Genomic DNA, 19,329 nt, shown 5'->3' with positions numbered 1-19,329 from the left:
CACACACACACACACACACACACAAAAGAAGGAGGGAGGAGCTTCACTGACAGGTCGACCTGAGAAAAAGCGAGAGAGAGAGAGAGAGAGAGAGAGAGAGAGATAATGAACTTGTGTATCCAGTTAGTTTTGATCTCGGAAAACAACAACTTGTGTGTATTTAGTTAAATATCTTTGACCGTATTACTGCATGTCCTTAGTCATCGTAGACTTTAGCAAATCTAAAAAAACAAAGATTACATTTTTAAAAGCAGCAACCAGACAGCTGACTCACGGCAACATGACTCACAGCCTGAATATCAAAACTCTGCTTCTGGGGGGATTTATGAGTCTCAGAGTCAGCAAATTCATGCTTTGAATGTCGCATATTTGCAGTTTAAAAAACAGTTTCCTGTCTTTTTTGCTTTGGTGCCCATCTAAGCGGACTATAATGATATAACATGCTCCATGGCCCCCTATTAGATACCACACTTTTAGGATTCAATACGATACCGATACTTTTTCTTACATTTTCATCGATACCAATACCAATACCGTTAATTTCTTATTGGCAATTTTTGTCAGTAAAAATATTATTACATTTAAGACAAATCACAAGACAAATATAGACCCTTTATACAAAATGTATTATGGTCAATACATAATAAAATTAAAATTAAAATAAATAACATAAATATGAATGAAATAAATTAAATATGAACAAAAACATACATTTTCACTTTTCTTATTTCTCAAAAAAAGAAAAAAGACCAATCTTGGTAGTGCTGGGCTGGCCTTCGCTGTGTCGCACGTTGACGCTCATTGGCTCGTCTCCTGTCACATGACATGGGCCAGCTCAATACGCCGCCAGGTACAGGGGTGTCCCGGCACATAGTAATTAAGTAAGTAATCTAAAACAGCTGAAAGTGATGCATACACCCCCAATTATAATTTTTTTGTTTATATCAATATTTTTTTAAGGAAATCAATGCCAAATGAGTAGCGTGAGTATATCGATCTATCGATACCACAGGATCGATACGCCCATCCCTACCCCATATGCTCCCTTCCATGCCCCAGTTTGAGCTTCTATGGCTGGGCATTGCCCACCTGGGCCCTCAGCCTCACCTCCAGGCCCCAGTAAGTGGCTCTAAGTCTGGGTTAACATTCTCCATGACCCCTATATGCTCCCTTCCACGCCACAGTTAGGGCCTCTATGGCTGGGCATTAACCTCCAGGGCCCTCCGCCTCACCTCCAGGCCCCAGTAAGTGGCTCTAAGTCTGGGTTAACATGCTCCATGAGCCCCTATGCTCCCTTTCATGCACCAGTTAGAGCCTCTATGGCTGGGCATTGACCTCTAGGGGCCTCAGTCTCACCTCCAGGCCCCAGTAAGTGGCTCTAAGTCTGGGTTAACATGCTCCATGCCATGGAGATGGAGACGTTTCAGAGGGTGGGAACACTGTTAGGGCGAGGGAGACGGAAGTAGAACTGCCTCCACATGCATATGTATTTATTTGCAATATCATTCACTAAAGCTTTGATATAACTTATCTAAGCGAATCCTGTGTCTTGATATGATTCTGGTCTACCATTTAAAAAACACTTTACATTGTGTCGTGACCACAAATTGGAGTCGGATAGTATCTGGCCTTTTGGGCCAGACCAGAACCGGTCAACGGTCTCACTTATTCCTTCACGGTTTGGAGGACTTGTTGTGATGTCATGTTTCTGACATTACTCCTCGCAAAGATTAGTCTGAAAACAGAAAAACAGAGACGTGAGAAAGTCTACAAACATTCTGTTACATGCTTTCGACTCGTAGCTGCAGAACTCTTCACGTTAGCCTCGTTCCATCACCTCCACAGCTCTGCCAACGTTATAACGTTGTAACATTACCTGTGTTCAGGTACACACTGAGTAACGTTACCTGTGTTCTGGTACACTAAGTAACGTTACCTGTGTTCAGGTACACTCTAAGTAACGTTACCTGTCTTCTGGTACACTCTAAGTAACGTTACCTGTGTTCAGGTACACTCTAAGTAATGTTACCTGTGTTCTGGTACACTCTAAGTAACGTTACCTGTGTTCTGGTACACTAAGTAACGTTACCTGTGTTCTGGTACACTAAGTAATGTTACCTGTGTTCTGGTACACTCTAAGTAATGTTACCTGTGTTCTGGTACACTCTAAGTAACGTTACCTGTGTTCAGGTACACTCTAAGTAATGTTACCTTTGTTCTGGTAAACTCTAAGTAACGTTACCTGTCTTCTGGTACACTCTAAGTAACGTTACCTGTGTTCAGGTACACTCTAAGTAACGTTACCTGTGTTCAGGTACACACTGAATAACGTTACCTGTGTGCTAGTTTCGCTTTGCCACAAGAGTGCTGCAGCTACGAGTCGCCTTCCTCCACAGCGCTCCGGAGGAAGGTCTGTGTAGTCCACACAGCATTCCTGGATGTGAGAAAAACATGATCTGGTTTATTGGCATTTCTTTAAACCAATCACAATCATCTTGGGGCGGGACTAAGCTCCGTACAGAGCCACGGTGCCTCTGCTAAATAGTCTCAGGAAGGAACTTGTTTTGGTGGAACATGTGTACGTTCAAAAGTAGTTTTAGTCGTGGAACAGAAAACTCAGATTGGACAGATAGTCTACCTAGCTGGATTTACCCTGCAGAGATCTGAGGAGCAGTTAACCATAGTCCTCACAAATCCACCGGAGGTTAGAACGCCAACACAGAGACAGAGGAAGGGGAACGTGGTGGTTATAGAGTACCTGTGTGCAGGTCTACAGCATGGAAGCAGAGCAGAGACAGCAGCCGTCAGGAATTCGGCTTGGCCAGCTCCCAGTATGCAGCTGGTAAAATGAGAAGGGCGTAGAAAATGTGTCTGGGAAAGAGTGTAACTGGAGAGAAGGGGGACATTTTCTAAAAGCTTTCACAGACAGATACGTAGATACATATAAGATAAGATAAAACTGGATTGTCTGTTTACACAGGCATCGTTTTCTCCAACAATCAACATTAAAAAAAATCGGAATAATGGTCACCCAACAAGAATCTGACACACCTTTCCGTGTAATACACACAGTGGTGTAGTCTACGTGATACGCAGGTATACCCAGTATACTCACTAAGAAATCTCCAGGATTTCCATATACCTACTTCAAAATGCCCAATGGGGTTTTCTTCTTCACATAGGCTAAATTAGGGGATTTCCACCCTAAATTGGTGCATAAAAATGTATCCGAATACAGGAAATGAAGTCGTTAATGCTCAAAACTTCCCTGGGAGGACACCCAGACCCCCCACTATGATATGTCCCCCCCCGCCCCCCCAAAAGGCAGATTCTGGCCAATATACACAGTACAGTATATCCACTACAATACATAAGACTACACCACTGGATACACACAAACACATACACAGAGACACACACACAGAAACACACACACACCTGGGGAGACACAGAGAGAGACACACACAGAGACACACACACACACACACACAGTTCAAGTATCAGAATCAGATAAACATGACACTGGACCATCTCTACTGTTCAGCTTTATAATAATTTTACTTCATAATTGAAGAATTCGATGCGTGTATCTAACATTATGGTTTAAGCGTTAAATTTTAAAAAAGTGCAATTTCCACCATACATTTTGTCTCTCTGGTGTGGTCATTTGGCGTCTCTTTTCCACCGTTATTATCACAATATCTGTGTGGAAAACGTTGGAAAAGCTACAACATATAACACATAAATAGCACTCAAAAAGCTTAAAGATACAATGTAAAGCTATAGAAGTCCGACTACAGTCATTATTATAAATTAGCATGTTGTATAGTTGTTAGTTATGTACTTTCTATCTCTGTAATGTTGTCTGTAATCTGCACGGGCTGTAAAGCACTTAATGTAGTTTTAAATGTGTTCTCTAAATAAAGTGGCCTTGACTCGACTGTGCAGCAGCAGAACTGGACCGGTGGCTGCCCGGAGAATAAAGAGGAAAACCAACACCTGGATTAGTGTAAATGCTCCAAATATCTCCCCCTGGAACAAGAAGCTGTGTCTGGCTCACCTGAGACGCTGCGTTCAGGTGCAGACACCTGAGCCATGTGTGTAACCGCGTCCTCTCAGGAAACAACCGCGTCTTTGTTGGGACGGGCGTGTTGTCTCCGTCCCGGAGAAACCTCGTACCTGCTTCCTGTGAGACACCGAGCAGGGCGACGAGCTTCAACAGGACATCTGATGGTCACCGCGGGAGCCAAACACAGCTTCTATACATCAGCAGGGCCGTTTCTAGCTTTTGGCGGGCCTTGTGTTGGCTTCCTGTTGACCAGGAACTTTTTTAAAGATTATTTTTGGGCATTTTAGGCCTTTATTTTTATAGGAGAGATTGAGACATGAAAGGAGAGAGAAAGAGAGGGGGGTGGGGGGGGGAATGACATGCAGCAAAGGCCTGCAGGTCGGAGTCAAACCGGTGGCCGCTGCGTTAAGGAGTAAACCTCTAAACACATACAGTTCAGGCCAAAAGTTTGGACACACCTTCTCATTCAATGCGTTCCCTTTTTATTTTCATGACTATTTACATCGTAGATTCTCACTGAAGGCATCAAAACTATGAATGAACACATATGGAATTATGTACTTAACAAAAAAGTGTGAAATAACTGAAAACATGTCTTATATTTTAGATTCTTCAAAGTAGCCACCCTTTAGTTTTTTATTAATAAGGGAAATAATTCCACTAATTAACCCTGACAAAGCACACCTGTGAAGGTAAAACCATTTCAGGTGACTACCTCATGAAGCTCATTGAGAGAACACCAAGGGTTTGCAGAGTTATCAAAAAAAGCAAAGGGTGGCTACTTTGAAGAATCTAAAATATAAGACATGTTTTCAGTTATTTCACACTTTTTAGTTAAGTACATAATTCCATATGTGTTCATTCATAGTTTTGATGCCTTCAGTGAGAATCTACAATGTAAATAGTCATGAAAATAAAAAGGAAACGCATTGAATGAGAAGGTGTGTCCAAACTTTTGGCCTGTACTGTACGTGACGTACTGACAGTAGTCTAATTTATTGTAGTGGGTGTACTGTACCACATACATATATATTTATTTTTTACATCTAACTAAATGTTTTATAAAGCTAACATCGGTGTCCGATTTCAAGTTAATGAATGTTTGTGAATTCCAGAGGAATTCTAAGAGGAGGCTAGCTAGCTCTCATTGATAGAGCTAGCTAGCTCCATCCAGCCGCAGGCTCTATCAATGAGACTCGCGGACAAGAGGCGTGTATTTCCCCAATCGTTTGTTTAAATAACTCAACACATTATAATTACACACATTAAAAGATTAACTGGAACCTGTGGTAACAGATTGCTGGTGTAACAAGCTCGCTGACCGAGCTCTCACTCACACACACCGGGCATTTAGCTAGCAGGAAGAGGGGAGCTGCAGGCCCTGGAGCTCTGTCAGAGCAGGGGCATTTAGTTGTCTATTACCCCAAGAGACGGTGACTTTGCGCGGGTATGGAGTGCTGTGGGCTGCCTGTCGTGACGGAGCTCCAAGTCCCTCAGAGCAGGCCGGGGTCTGTGAAGGAAGGCGGGCTGGGCGGCGAGGCAGCAACACAGGCAGCACCGGCGCTGGACTCCGACACACAGTCGGACAAAATTTGCAATTAGCCATCCATTTTCATAAAGCGGCCCATATTTTAGCTTTATATAGTTGATTTCTCGCATAAAAAAGTTGACCTAGATTCAGAAGACTACCTGATCTCAGGTCAGTTGTGTAGCCTATGTAAATGTACTACCTGATCTCAGGTCAGTTGTGTAGCCTATGTAAATGTTCTACCTGATCTCAGGTCAGTTGTGTAGCCTATGTAAATGTACTACCTGATCTCAGGTCAGTTGTGTAGCCTATGTAAATGTACTACCTGATCTCAGGTCAGTTGTGTAGCCTATGTACAGTAAATGTACTACCTGATCTCAGGTCAGTTGTGTAGCCTATGTACAGTAAATGTACTACCTGATCTCAGGTCAGTTGTGTAGCCTATGTACAGTAAATGTACTACCTGATCTCAGGTCAGTTGTGTAGCCTATGTACAGTAAATGTACTACCTGATCTCAGGTCAGTTGTGTAGCCTATGTACAGTAAATGTACTACCTGATCTCAGGTCAGTTGTGTAGCCTATGTACAGTAAATGTACTACCTGATCTCAGGTCAGTTGTGTAGCCTATGTACAGTAAATGTACTACCTGATCTCAGGTCAGTTGTGTAGCCTATGTAAACACCCATGGGCTGACAAAGGTTCCGGTTTTTGGGAGGTTGACGTCAACTTCCAGCTTTGTTGGGATTCGCCCGTTTTCAGCGGCAGTTTCAAAACATAAGATGTTCATAGTAAAGGGGTGTCAGTGGGACTTTGAGCTTCTATGTATGTCCTATTTACCCACCGAACTGTCGTTATTCAGCTATGACAGAGTAAAATCAGTTTTGCATTCTATCACCCCTTTAAATGTTTCTGTCACTTTTTCAACACTTTTTATTGCTTCCAGACTTTTACTGAAGTAACATCTTCACTGCAGGACTTTAACTTGTAACAGAGTATTATTACAGTGTGGTATTTGTACCTTTACTGAAGTAAAGGGTCTAAATACTTCTTCCAACTCGGTCCAAATTTCTCCTCTTTCTGCTTTCATCCCCCGGTTCTCTCTCTCTCCGTCCACCTCATTATTTCAGCTCCCGGGTCAAGAAGTCAACATAACAGAGTCGACTTCACCGACACTGAGCTGGGATTAACTGGTGGGTGTGTGTGTGTCTGTGTGTGTGTCTGTATGTCTGTGTGTGTCTTTGTGTGTGTATATGTGTCTGTGTCTCTGTGTGTTTGTCTGTCTGTGTTTGTCTGTGTGTGTGTGTATCTGTGTGTGTCTCTGTATGTGTGTCTCTGTGTGTGTATGTCTCTCTGTGTGCGTGTGTATGTGTCTCTGTATCTGTATGTGTGTCTCTGTGTGTGTATGTCTCTGTGTGTGTGTGTGTGTGTGTGTGTTTTTGTCTTTGTGTGTCTGTTTCTGTGTGTGTGTGTCTGTTTGTCTCTGTTTTTGTCTTTGTGTGTGTGTCTGTGTGTGTGTGTTAAGATGATCCATGGAGATGCACCAATCTGTTACACTTTGAGGAAAACAGGCTACATTTGTACAAACCCACGGTCTGTGAAGTACACACGCTGGAATGTAACTAAATACATTTACTCCACTACTGTACCTAAGTCCAAATGTTGAGGTACTTGTACTTTACTTGGGTTTTTTCTTTTCATGTCACTTTCTACTTCTACTCCACTACATTTCAGATTTAGCACGCATACACGCGCACACACATAATCCTCAGATTGATCTCCTTGTTTTTGGTTCCGTGGTGAGGAACATGGCAGCTGAACCACACTGTACCAGGTTGCCTTTAAAGTGACAGATGTGTGTGTGTGTGTGTGTGTGTGTGTGTGTGTGTGTGTGTGTGTGAGAGAGAAAACACCAGTCATCCTGCTCCTCCTCTCAGTTAGAAACTTTCCAGTCTGCAGGAGACAAACACAGTTAATGAGAGTAAAATCAGCCAAAACTGCTGCAGATGAAAAGTTATATTTCATTTTTTCATTTCTTTTTAAACAGGAAACAAACTGAAATGAATAACACAGTTTGTGCCAAACTAAGTTGCTTTAAACTTTAGCTGGATTTATTTGCTGCAGGGCCTAAAATAAGGATGTCAGGTTCCTGCTTCCAAAAGATGAAGCCGATAGATAACCTCCTGTCCTTTCCTCGCTGGAGGATGCACTCGCTTCACTTCCTGTCCTTTAACAGTGTGTTTAACTTCTATTCACTCAGGATGACATAGAAAAGACAAAAATGTGGCAGAAAATGTCCAAAAACACTTAAACACTTAAAAAAAGGCGACAAAAACATCGGGGGAAAAAAGAAAGGTTAAAGGATTTAAAGTGCTCATATTCTGCTCATTTTCAGGTTTATAATTTAGAGTTTATATCAGAATAGGTTTACATGGTTTAACTTTAAAAAAAACAAACACCATATATTTGTTGTACTGCACATTGCTGCAGCTCCTCTTTTCACCCTGTGTGTTGAGCTCTCTGTTTTAGCTACAGAGCGAGACATCTCACTTCTGTTCCATCTTTGTTGGGAGTTGCACATGCTCAGTACCTAGGTAAGGACTACTAGCCAGTCAGTGTCTGTGTGTGTGAGTCTGTGTTTGCATGTCTGTCTGTGTGTGCGAGTGTGTGGCTGTGTCTGTGTGTCTGTCTCTGTCTTCTTAAAGAATATCAGTGCATAAAGACTCTAACAGAGTCTGAACAAAAGACAGTAAACAAGGTTATAAAACGTTGAAACGCTTTCTGAAAATATGGAAATCCAAACAACTATTCTCGCTAAACAAAATTAAATCAAACTAAGTTTAGTGAAAATAGTTTGGACTCCACAAGCACACAAACAGATACAACTTTTTTTGCTCTTTGGTTTGGACTTGGTCAGTCTGTTTCCGGGCGCTCGGCCCTCCATAGAGAGCCTTCAGAGGAGGGGCTATCAACAGTTCATCTTGTATCCAGGTGAACTATTCCTTTAAATAGCCCATATTATGAAAAATCACTTTTTCTGGTGATTTGGGGAGTTATTTTGTGTCTCTGGTGCTTCCACACGCATACAAACTTTGAAATAAATCCCTCCATGGTGTTCTGAGTGAGATCTGGTTTCTGAATGTGTCCTGCCTTCAGTCTCCTGGTGAGCTGTTCAACATCATCACTAGCCGAGACGAGCTGGCTAACCGCAACCGTAGCATGCTAGCGCTATCATGCTACCTCGTTCTCAATAGCAAAGCACTGCTCCAACACACACTAGTTCACCATAATCTCCAGAAGAACTACTTCCATGTGCTCCCTGGTTTAGAAGAAGTCTCCCAGCTGATCTTGCCTTGGAACTGACTGAAGTTGGAGAAACAGCCTTTCTTTTACTGTCTATGGAGCTAGCTGACATGATCTACATCTGAGCTACTGAGCATGTGCGAGTGCAATCAAAGATAGTACAGAAGAAGAGATGTCTCACTCTGTAGCTAAAACAGAGACCTGAACACAGAGTGAAAAGAGGAGCTGCAGCAATGGGCAGTACAACAAAATATATGGTGTTTTTTTTTTTTTTTTTAAATGTAAACCTATTCTGGTACAAGCTTAAAATACAATTATGAACCTGAGAATGAGCAGAATATGGGAGCTTTAAGTATCTGCTTGAGCGGAAAATGTTTTGAGTAATAAATGCGCAATTACCCATCTGCAAAAAACACAAAGTGTGGACGTCAAACTGCATTTTAAACGTGCAGATGAAGACGAAAAAGGACTTCATGAAGAAGAAAAAAAGTCTGCAGTGCTCAAGTTCAAACTAATCATGAAGGTAACACAAAAGTCGAAAAGGCAAAAAGTTTACAAAGACTTTATTTAAATGGCTATTTCATAAGGAAATCTTTAGTTTTATTAAAAATAGAACTGAGCAGGAAACCAGGCATGGTGGCACAAACAGGGAAGATGAAATAGCCGTTTAAATAAAGGCTTTTTAACGTTTTTGCAAGAAGAGTGCCTCAGAGCTTTGTTACTGTATGTTGAATGTGAATCACGTTGAGCCCATTAAATCCGTTGTGTGTTTACATTGGTGCAGGAATTAGAGAAGTAGAAGAAGTGCAAATAAAGAGCGAGGCTGGCGTTGAGTTCTCATTAAACTTTATTAGTACTGAGAGGAAGAGACAGAAATTACAATGAAGACACAAACTGTTTAGTCAATTTACAGAAGAAGAGTTACAAAAAACTGGAATATTGAAAGAGGTCAGCCACGATGGAGTGGGGGGAGAGAGAGAGGTTCACATATTGTCGGAGTTCTTGTTACTTTTGGCCGAGTTGGGAGAGCTGTGGAGAGAAAAGAAAAAGATGATCCTGTTTAAAACCATCTAAGATCTGAACCCTTAACAGCTGGAACGTTGATTCTTTGTGCAGCAGGAAGCTGAGGCGTCGGCCTTCTCGCGATGATGTCATCACGTTACGCTGAGTAGTTCCCGACTGGAGTGGATTGTTGTCAACAAGATTCTTCAAATGGCATTAAAGTTTCGGGGTGTGTGTGTGTATGGGTGTGTGTCCGTCTGTGTGTGTGTGTGTGGGTGTGTGTATATATGTCTGTGCCTGCGTCTTTGTGCGTCTGAGCATATCTGTGTGTTGGTGTGCGTCTGTTTTTGCGCGTCTGTGTGTGTGTGTGTGGCTGTAAGTGTGTGTATGTGTGGTGGTGTTTGAGTGTGTGTATGTCTGTGCCTGTGTGCGTGCGTCCGTGTGTGTGTGTGTGCGTCCATGTGTGCGCGTGCGTGTGTTTGTGTGTCTCTGTGTGCGTCTGTGTGTGTGTGTGTGGGCGCGCACGTGTCTGTGTCTCTGCCTGCGTCTTTGTCTGTGTGTCTCTGTGTGCGTGTGTGTGTATGTTTGTGTGTGTGTGTGTGTCTCTGCGTGCGTCTTTGTCTGTGCGTCTCTGCATGTGTGTCTCCGCGTGCGTGTGTGTCTCTGCGTGTGTGTTTGTGTGTGTGTGTGTCTCTGTGTGTGTGTGTGTGTGTGTATCTCTGCGTGTGTGTTTGTGTCTCACCTGCTTGGTGAACTGAGCAGCGTTGGAGAGTTCACTGCAGCCGTAAACCACCTTCTTCCCCTGTTTGAACTGAGAAACACACACACACACACACACACACACACACACACACACACACACACACACACACACACACACACACACACAAAGTCAGCGGCCGGACTTTTTGTACTTGAGTACGACACCGATCTCTGGGTCATCTCTGTGTCAGCGGAGAAGTGGACCTACCTTGGCGTAGTCCACCAGGTTCTGGTACTCAATGTAGTTTCCTCCTCCCACCACGAACACGATGGCCTGAAACAAACATCATCATCATCATCATCATCATCATCATCAGTCTGCAGGAACTCTCTAGAATACCACGGCTAGTATCAAAGTGGTTCTGTTTGTCCGTTCAGAGCTGAAGCTAAAAAACCAAGCAAACAAAGACCAGATCTCTTGCAATGTTTGTAGCTTTTTCTCGGTCTCTGTGATGGGTTTTCATAATAAAAGCCTTCAAAGGAAGAACACTGATAGAGGCTTTTATTGTGAAGTCTGTTTTTAAAGTTCCCTGTGGAGTTTTAACTCTCGTGTTGTCTTCTCGTCGACCTGCAACTTGTTGTTTCTCTGGGTCAAAATGTAAAACTAAAATTGGTCGACTCTTTTTCCAATGTTTTTGTCGGGGTATTTTGTGCTTTTTTGACATTTTTTTCCCCACTTTTTAAAATCTTTATTTATTTTTTGACACTTTGTCTATTTTTTTCAATGTTCTTTTATCATTTTTTTTTCAAAATGCTATAAAATTTAATAAAAACACCAAAATTCAATGAAAATAGTGAACTGATCAATTATTTTAAGCAACCATCCACGTTATTTTTTTGACAATGTGGTTTAAGACACCCAAATTTTGTGATCCAATTTGACCCCAAGAACAACAGGAGTTTTAAACGTTTGGTAGATAAACAGACCTGCAAACAAGGACTACGTTTACATGCACATAATATTCTGTTTTTTTGCTCTTATTCTGAAAAAGACGACACTCCTCTAAGCTGTTTCCATGGATAAAGAAAGTGAATATTCCCATTTACATGCAGCCCCGTAAAACAGGATTTTATCAGCGTGTTCCAGGACTTGTTGTGAATACAGCGTCTTTCTTTCATTCCTTCAACCAGATTCTAGAAAAGCTCGGATCATATCCTAAAACCTGTCGATATCTGAGTCTTTGATAATGTTTAATGGTAGCTGTGTTTCTCCTTAAGCTGCTTGGTTTGTGTACAGTAACCATAGCAAGCTAGTACACTTAAACAGCCAGGTTTCCATCACAATGTGCCACAAATTCTAACTGAGTTTCGAGAAATTCGGCAAAAGAAAATGCAAATGAATGCTCGTTTCCATCAACGCACATAACACACACACACACACACACACACACACACACACATACACAGACACCCACATGAACACAGACAGACCCACACACACAGACACACATACAAATAGAACCACACACGCACACACACAAACGCTTGTTTTCATCCTCACACATAAAAAATGGACTGAAACACACCTACAGCCTTTGCATCAAAAATACTTAATCAGCTTTGCAGAGTTTTTGTTGTTCAGGCTCAAAGAAGAACTGAAAGCTTGCTAATATGGAGAGTGAGAGAGTGAGAGAGAGAGAGAGAGAGAGAGAGAGAGAGAGAGAGAAAGAGAGAGAGACTTCCCATTAACCCTTTCCTTAACGCCACCGCTGCTGGAAAATGAGACTAGATATCGTCTTAGATTTTGGATATCGTAATATCGTGATATGACATAAGTGTCTTTTCCTGGTTTTAAAGGCTGCATTACAGTAAAGTGATGTCATTTTCTGAACTTACCAGACTGTTGTAACTGTTCTATTATTTGCCTTTACCCACTTAGTCATTATGTCAACATTACTGATAATTATTTATCAAAAATCTAAAGTGTGAAGATATTTTGTTAAAGCACCAACTGTCAACCCTAGAATATCGCCGCAATATCGATATCGAGGTATTTGGTCAAGAATATTGTGATGTCTTAAAGTCAACGTAGGGCTGGGCGATATATCGATATAAAAAATATATTGATATATTTTTAAATGAGATAAGGAATTAGACCATATCGCATATATCAATATAGTTCAAATTTGATCCTTGCTCCAAGCAAGCTGCTGACTCCTTTTGGATTGGCCTGTTTTATTTTATAGGCTTTTTATTTAAGATATTTTCTTTATTTAAATGTGCACCTTATGGAGTTTTGATTTTAAAAAAGGAACTCCTGTTGTTATACAGTATTTATGTTTACATTATATTGTTATTTGAACAGCTGAGCATTTAATCATGAACAAGGTGAAGAAACCAGTTTATCATTTATTCATTTGATTTTGCAACTGTTCACTGAAATAGCCGGTTTCTATGAAACTACTTGTGACGTGTCATATTTGGCTTTGACTTTGACTGAACTGCTCTCACTTTGCAGAAAAAAAATATCAGGATATATATCGTATATCGATATTCAGCCAAAATATATCGGGATATGACTTTTGGTCCATATCGCCCAGCCCTAAGAAGAAACACTGGAAATGATGAATGAAAGAGACAGATTTCTGTCGTTCAGCACCATTTCCAGTCTGTCTTGGATTTTATTTTCAACTCGTGTTTGTCCAGGAAATAACTCTGAAGGAATCTCATCAATCTTTACTTTTTTGTCCCAGAAACAGAAACTCACCTCCTGAAACGGGTTCTTGTTCCTGGGAATTGAGCTGAAGAAAAAGAAAGAAGAAGATGATGATGAGAACTTCCTGAGCTTTCAACCAGTTGTACAGACACTATACACAATAATTGAAGACTTTGTCCAGTCACACCTTCAATTGAACATATCCAAAACAAAGGATATGTACATTGATTTTGGAAAAACTCCAGGATATGAGGCTATAACTATAAATGGTCAACTAGTGGATCAAGTACAATCCTATAGATATCTAGGGACAATTATCGACTCCAAATTAAATTTCCAGGAGAATTGTGAGGATGTCTGTAAAAAAAAAAAGGACAACAGCGTCTATACTGTTTGAGAAAATTGTACCATTTTCATATAGACAAGACCATGATGACATTATTCTATCATGCTTTTATCGAAACTATTATGTCTTTCTCCCTAGTGCCGTGGTTTGGTTGTGTCTCAGTCAAGCACAAAAAGCACCTAAACCAAAATGTAAAATGGGCAAGTAAGCTGATTGGGGAGTCCCAGCTGCACCCCACATCCCTGTATGCTAAACAACTACAGCGGCTAGCTATGGCTACCAAAGGAGATAGTCTACATCCTCTGAACAGGGAACTCCAGTATCTTCCCTCTGGACGGAGGCTAAAAGTTCTTGGTTACAGAACTACAAGATTTAAAAACAGTTTTGTACCAGCAGCAATCACTCTGTTAAATAAACGGTAAAATTATTTTTACAAAACGCACAAGCACTTTGGTCACGTCATGTACTGTTTTCTATTCCTCTTTTACGTTTCATTACCTGTTTTATATGTTTTAATGTTTTGTGTGTTGTATGTTATGTTGTGGTCTACAAAGTTTTAAGGATGTCCTGCCTCTTAGACTGTAAAACTAGTTTACCTACGGGTACCAATAAAGTAACCTCACCTCACCTCACCTAACCTCACCTCACCTAACCTCACCTCACCTAACCTCACCTCACCTAACCTCACCTCACCTAACCTCACCTCACCTAGACAGTTAGCTGCTCCACAGACACGACCTGAACTAGGGGTGTAAATCACCATACGTTATTATATTAATTCTTTGGAAAACTAAATGTATCTCCCCCCTCAAAATGAACAATGCTACTTCACCAATACACCATTTATCATATACCTTAAGTAGGAGTATTTTAAAGTAAGTGAATAGCAGTAACGTGACTAAACATAGTGTCACACAAAGATAAAATGCGCGCAGCAGTTGCTGGTTGTATTACGCTGCTAAGGAGCCCCAGGACGCACAGAGCTCTGGGACTAGAGGTGTGAATCTTCACTGATCTCCCGATTCGATATCTCGATGCATCACGATGTAAATAAATTTTTTTATTAAAGCCATGTAGGATATTTAATTCATAGCTTTTCAAGCTTCAAATACCAAACATTCTGCAGAGCTCTAATACTAAGTAACTTGGATACATAAAACTATACAGCACTGAGCACATGGCTCTTCCTGAATGTGCAAAAACATACCAGAATATGTAAACAGAAATGTTGTCAGGCCTACATTACATTATAAACAGAAATAATCGATTATGAGCTGGATGATTATTGATGCAGCATCGTCCATGTCCACGATTATTTGATTAATTTCAACACCTCTATCTGGGACACAGCTACAGAGCTCTTGGACTCCGGCTACGTAATTTTAGGCCTTTATTGACAGGACAACTGAAGAAATAAAAGGGGAGAGAGAGGGGGGGGAATGACATGCAGCAATGGGCCGCAGGTCGGAGTCAAACCAGTGGCCGCTGCGTTGAGAGGTAAACCTCTGAGCCAACTGAGCTATCCCTATACTCTATATTAACAAAAAACTAACATATGATTTGATAATTTGATTACTAAGTTGTTGTTTTTTTTAATTTATTTTTGTTAATTTCTGTGGATCACCATAATCCGGTTGCAGGAAATACATCAAACAAAGCGAAACAATAAAAAAATAAAATAAAAAATAATAACCGTTTCAAAATGTCATTAAAAACAGTTTCGTCAAAATTTCATCTCTATATTATATATATTATACTTCCCTTTTTTAAGTTTTTCCAGACTTTTAACTAAAAAACGTTTTAATGCAAAAGAATAAATATAAAGTGGGAATTTCAAAATAAAGGCGCATCTTAAAGATGAGGATACATATCGATATTTTCACTTTGCATTGGTGACATCGTATCGTTGAGGATTGAATCGATATCCCCCCCAGCCTGAACATTTTACACTGATCAGCAGTGATGGGAAACCAACGTTAGGTAGAGTGGTACCTCTCGCTGCCTCGGAGCATCTTTGGGTCAAAGTATCGATAGTCGTCCGTTTCCTGGAAGAGACAAACAGTCAGACCATCAAACAGCTGATTCAATTCAGTTCAAAGAGCCTTTATTGGCATGAAAGTTTCCATAACAATGACTACGTTTACATGCACACTATAATTCCATTATTATTCTGAATATGACCATACTTCTCATTAGATACCGGTCATGTAAACAACATATTCTGGTTGGATATTCAGAATAAGGCTTTTTTGTGAATATAATATTCTCAGATGAAGACACGAGTGATCTTCTGGTCTAATTCAGGTTTTTGAAGCACTCTTTGGACAAGTTAACATTAAGAATCTGCGTCTCAATCAGGGTTTTTTTTAGTTTGACGAAACAGAAAAAAAGGTTAAAAAAGGAAAGATAATTAATTTCATTAACAAATTTCCTTGATTTGGAGACAGAGAGAGGGAGATACAGAGAGAGAGAGACAGAGAGAGGGAGAGAGATACAGAGAGAGAGAGAGACAGAGAGAGGGAGAGAGATACAGAGAGAAAGAGGGAGACAGAGAAAGGGAGATACAGAGAGAGAGAGACAGAGAGAGGGAGAGAGATACAGAGAGAGAGAGACAGAGAGAGGGAGAGAGATACAGAGAGAAAGAGGGAGACAGAGAGAGAGAGGGAGATACAGAGAGAGAAAGACAGAGAGAGGGAGAGAGAGAGAGAGAGAGAGATACAGAGAGAAAAGAGGGAGACAGAGAGAGAGAGGGAGATACAGAGAGGGAGGGAGGGAGACAGAGAGAGGGAGGGAGACAGAGAGAGAGAGGGAGGGAGATACAGAGAGGGAGGGAGAGACCGAGGGAGGGAGACAGAGAGACAGAGAGAGAGAGAGGGAGGGAGATAGAGAAAGAGGGAGAGAGACAGAGGGAGAGAGAGACAGAGAGAGAGAGAGGGAGGGAGAGAGAGAGAGAGAGAGGAGGGAGACAGAGAGAGAGGGAGAGAGAGACAGAGAGAGGGGGGAGGGAGACAGAGAAAGAGGGAGGGAGACAGAGAGAGAGGGAGAGACCGAGGGAGGGAGACAGAGAGACAGAGAGAGAGAGAGGGAGGGAGATAGAGAAAGAGGGAGAGAGACAGAGGGAGAGAGAGACAGAGAGAGAGAGAGGGAGGGAGACCGAGAAAGAGGGAGGGATACAAAGAGAGAGAGAGGGAGGGAGATACAGAGAGGGAGGGAGAGACAGAGAAAGAGGGAGAGAGAGACAGAGACAGAGAGAGAGGGAGGGAGAGAGCGAGGGAGGGAGGGAGAGACAGAGATAGAGGGAGGGAGAGACAATGCGCAAAAAGTAGTAGGAAGAAGTTTAACATTTAATCCTACCCTTTAAAAATTAGTCATCAAATCCATTTTAAATCCCATAAAGTCTGTTTATTAAACCATCAGCTTATATATATATATATATATATATATATATATATATACACACACACACACACACACACACAGACAGACACACACACAGTACAGGCCAACAGTTTGGACACACCTTCTCATTCAATGTGTTTCCTTTTTATTTTCATGACTATTTACATTGTAGATTCTCACTGAAGGCATCAAAACTATGAATGAACACATATGGAATTATGTACTTAACAAAAAAGTGTGAAATAACTGAAAACATGTCTTATATTTTAGATTCTTCAAAAGCCACCCTTTGCTTTTTATTCATAAGGGAAATAATTCCACTAATTAACCCTGACAAGGCACACCTGTGAAGGTAAAACCATTTCAGGTGACTACCTCATGAAGCTCATTGAGAGAACACCAAGGGTTTGCAGAGTTATCAAAAAAAAAAAAAAAAAAGGGTGGCTACTTTGAAGAATCTAAAATATAAGACATGTTTTCAGTTATTTCACACTTTTTTGTTAAGTACATAATTCCATATGTGTTCATTCATAGTTTTGATGCCTTCAGTGAGAATCTACAATGTAAATAGTCATGAAAATAAAAAGGAAACGCATTGAATGAGAAGGTGTTTCCAAACTTTTGGCCTGTACTGTACTGTACTGTATGTATGTATGTATGTATGTATGTATGTATGTATGTATGTATGTATGTATGTATGTATGTATGTATGTATGTATATATATACACACAATTGTCCACGTGTTTCCACAGAAAGATAAACCTCTGACCTGCAGCTCACTTCACATACTGACTCTGCAGACCCGACAGGGTCAAATATAAATCAACATAAAGTTAAAAACAATATGACCTTTATGAGAATGTAAATACAAAACACATTCAGTCAGACTAGCTCAGGGCTTCTCAAAGTCCACAGGTAAGTTCAGTGCTTTCTGGAAGACTAAAGCCTGATTTATGCTTCTGTGTTAAATCAACGGCGTGGCTACGTCCTATCGAAAGATTTAACTACATGTGTCTTGGTAGCGTTGGATTTCCTCCTCTGACTCATGTCCTGGTTCTTCTTCTCCATCAACAACATGAGATCATGAGAGGGTCAACTTCTCCTGGTCCACATCTCCCACCGTGGTCAGAAAGAACAGGGGAGACACTTTGGTTCTCTCACTAGGACTCTAGAGTCACTACTCGCTCTGAAGATGGTCACCATCACTCTCTCTCTCACTCTACCACACACACACACACACACACACACACACACACACACACACACACACACACACACACACACACACACACACACACACACACACACAGACAGAGACAGACACACACACACAGAAATACACAAACACACACAGAGAAATACACAGACACACACACACACACACAGAAATAGACACACACACAAACACACACACAGATCTGATGGAGAATGTGTTCTTCTATTCCTTTCATCTTCATCCCATTCCTGTCTCCCTCCCTCCCTCCCTCCCCCTCCCTCCCTCCTCTCCTCTCCTCTCCTCCCCCTCCCTCCTCTCCTCTCCCTCCCTCCTCTCCCCTTCCTCTCCCTCACCCTTCCTCTCCCCCGTCAGATTCACAACAACAGAATCTTTGTTAGTCGCCTGTAACCGCAGACGCTGAGAAACCTGCAGAGAGTGTCCATGTGTGTCTCTGTGTGTGTGTCTCTGTGTGTGTGTGTGTCTGTGTGTGTGTGTGTGTGTGTGTGTGTGTGTGTGTGTGTGTGTGTGTGTGTGTGTGTGTGTGTGTGTGTGTGTCTGTGTGTGTGTCTCTGTGTGTGTGTGTGTCTGTGTGTGTGTGTGTGTGTGTGTGTGTGTGTGTGTGTGTGTGTGTGTGTGTGTGTGTCTTGTCCAGCCACAAACCAGGACTGAATATATGCCCTACTTTTTACTATGGTATCGTACGAAATTACGGCGACAAGCCATTTTTTTTTTTAGTTAACAGTTTCAATAACTGTTAAGTTTAGCTGAGAAAATGTGACTGTGAGCCGACTCCAGCGCACCGTGAGGAGGAGGACTATTTTCATTGTGGATTAATGTGTCGATTATGTTCTGGGTGAATGGATCAGTGGTTAGATTTCTAAAAAGGTTTTCAGACAGACCTGCAGAACACATCTCACATTTGCCGGAAGTTCCTCAGGGTTTTCCCCAGGCTACAGAAGCAGGACTTTAACGGTGAAAATGAACGTGTAAAATAGTGTTAATTTCGTCAGACGAGACTAAATATGTTCAACAACCTTTTTTTTCATGAT

The 19,329-nt window shown here is 41.4% G+C and overlaps 1 protein-coding gene and 1 long non-coding RNA gene across 2 annotated transcripts in view; both read right to left on the bottom strand.

Moving 5' to 3' along the window:
- Nucleotides 1-34: 34 nt before the first annotated feature.
- Nucleotides 35-4,260, bottom strand: LOC114546319 (uncharacterized). Its single transcript, XR_003691020.1, has 3 exons — nucleotides 4,061-4,260; nucleotides 2,759-2,839; nucleotides 35-59 (listed from the first exon to the last, which is right to left on the bottom strand). It is a non-coding gene; the product is annotated as an uncharacterized LOC114546319 (long non-coding RNA).
- A 5,467-nt stretch (nucleotides 4,261-9,727) lies between these two features.
- Nucleotides 9,728-19,329, bottom strand: part of scfd1 (sec1 family domain containing 1) — a 58,334-nt gene continuing 48,732 nt past the window's right edge. The window contains exons 21-25 of the mRNA XM_028566505.1: nucleotides 15,657-15,709; nucleotides 13,370-13,403; nucleotides 10,871-10,936; nucleotides 10,643-10,711; nucleotides 9,728-9,927 (exon numbers count right to left, since the gene is read on the bottom strand). Of these exons, the coding sequence (XP_028422306.1) occupies nucleotides 9,904-9,927; nucleotides 10,643-10,711; nucleotides 10,871-10,936; nucleotides 13,370-13,403; nucleotides 15,657-15,709 (246 nt within the window). The 3' untranslated portion in view covers nucleotides 9,728-9,903. The remainder of the gene's footprint in view (nucleotides 9,928-10,642; nucleotides 10,712-10,870; nucleotides 10,937-13,369; nucleotides 13,404-15,656; nucleotides 15,710-19,329) is intronic.

Source organism: Perca flavescens, chromosome 20 (assembly GCF_004354835.1).
Source record: "Perca flavescens isolate YP-PL-M2 chromosome 20, PFLA_1.0, whole genome shotgun sequence".
In the NCBI taxonomy this organism is placed as follows: domain Eukaryota; kingdom Metazoa; phylum Chordata; class Actinopteri; order Perciformes; family Percidae; genus Perca; species Perca flavescens.
This window is presented reverse-complemented; position numbering and strand designations above follow the sequence as displayed.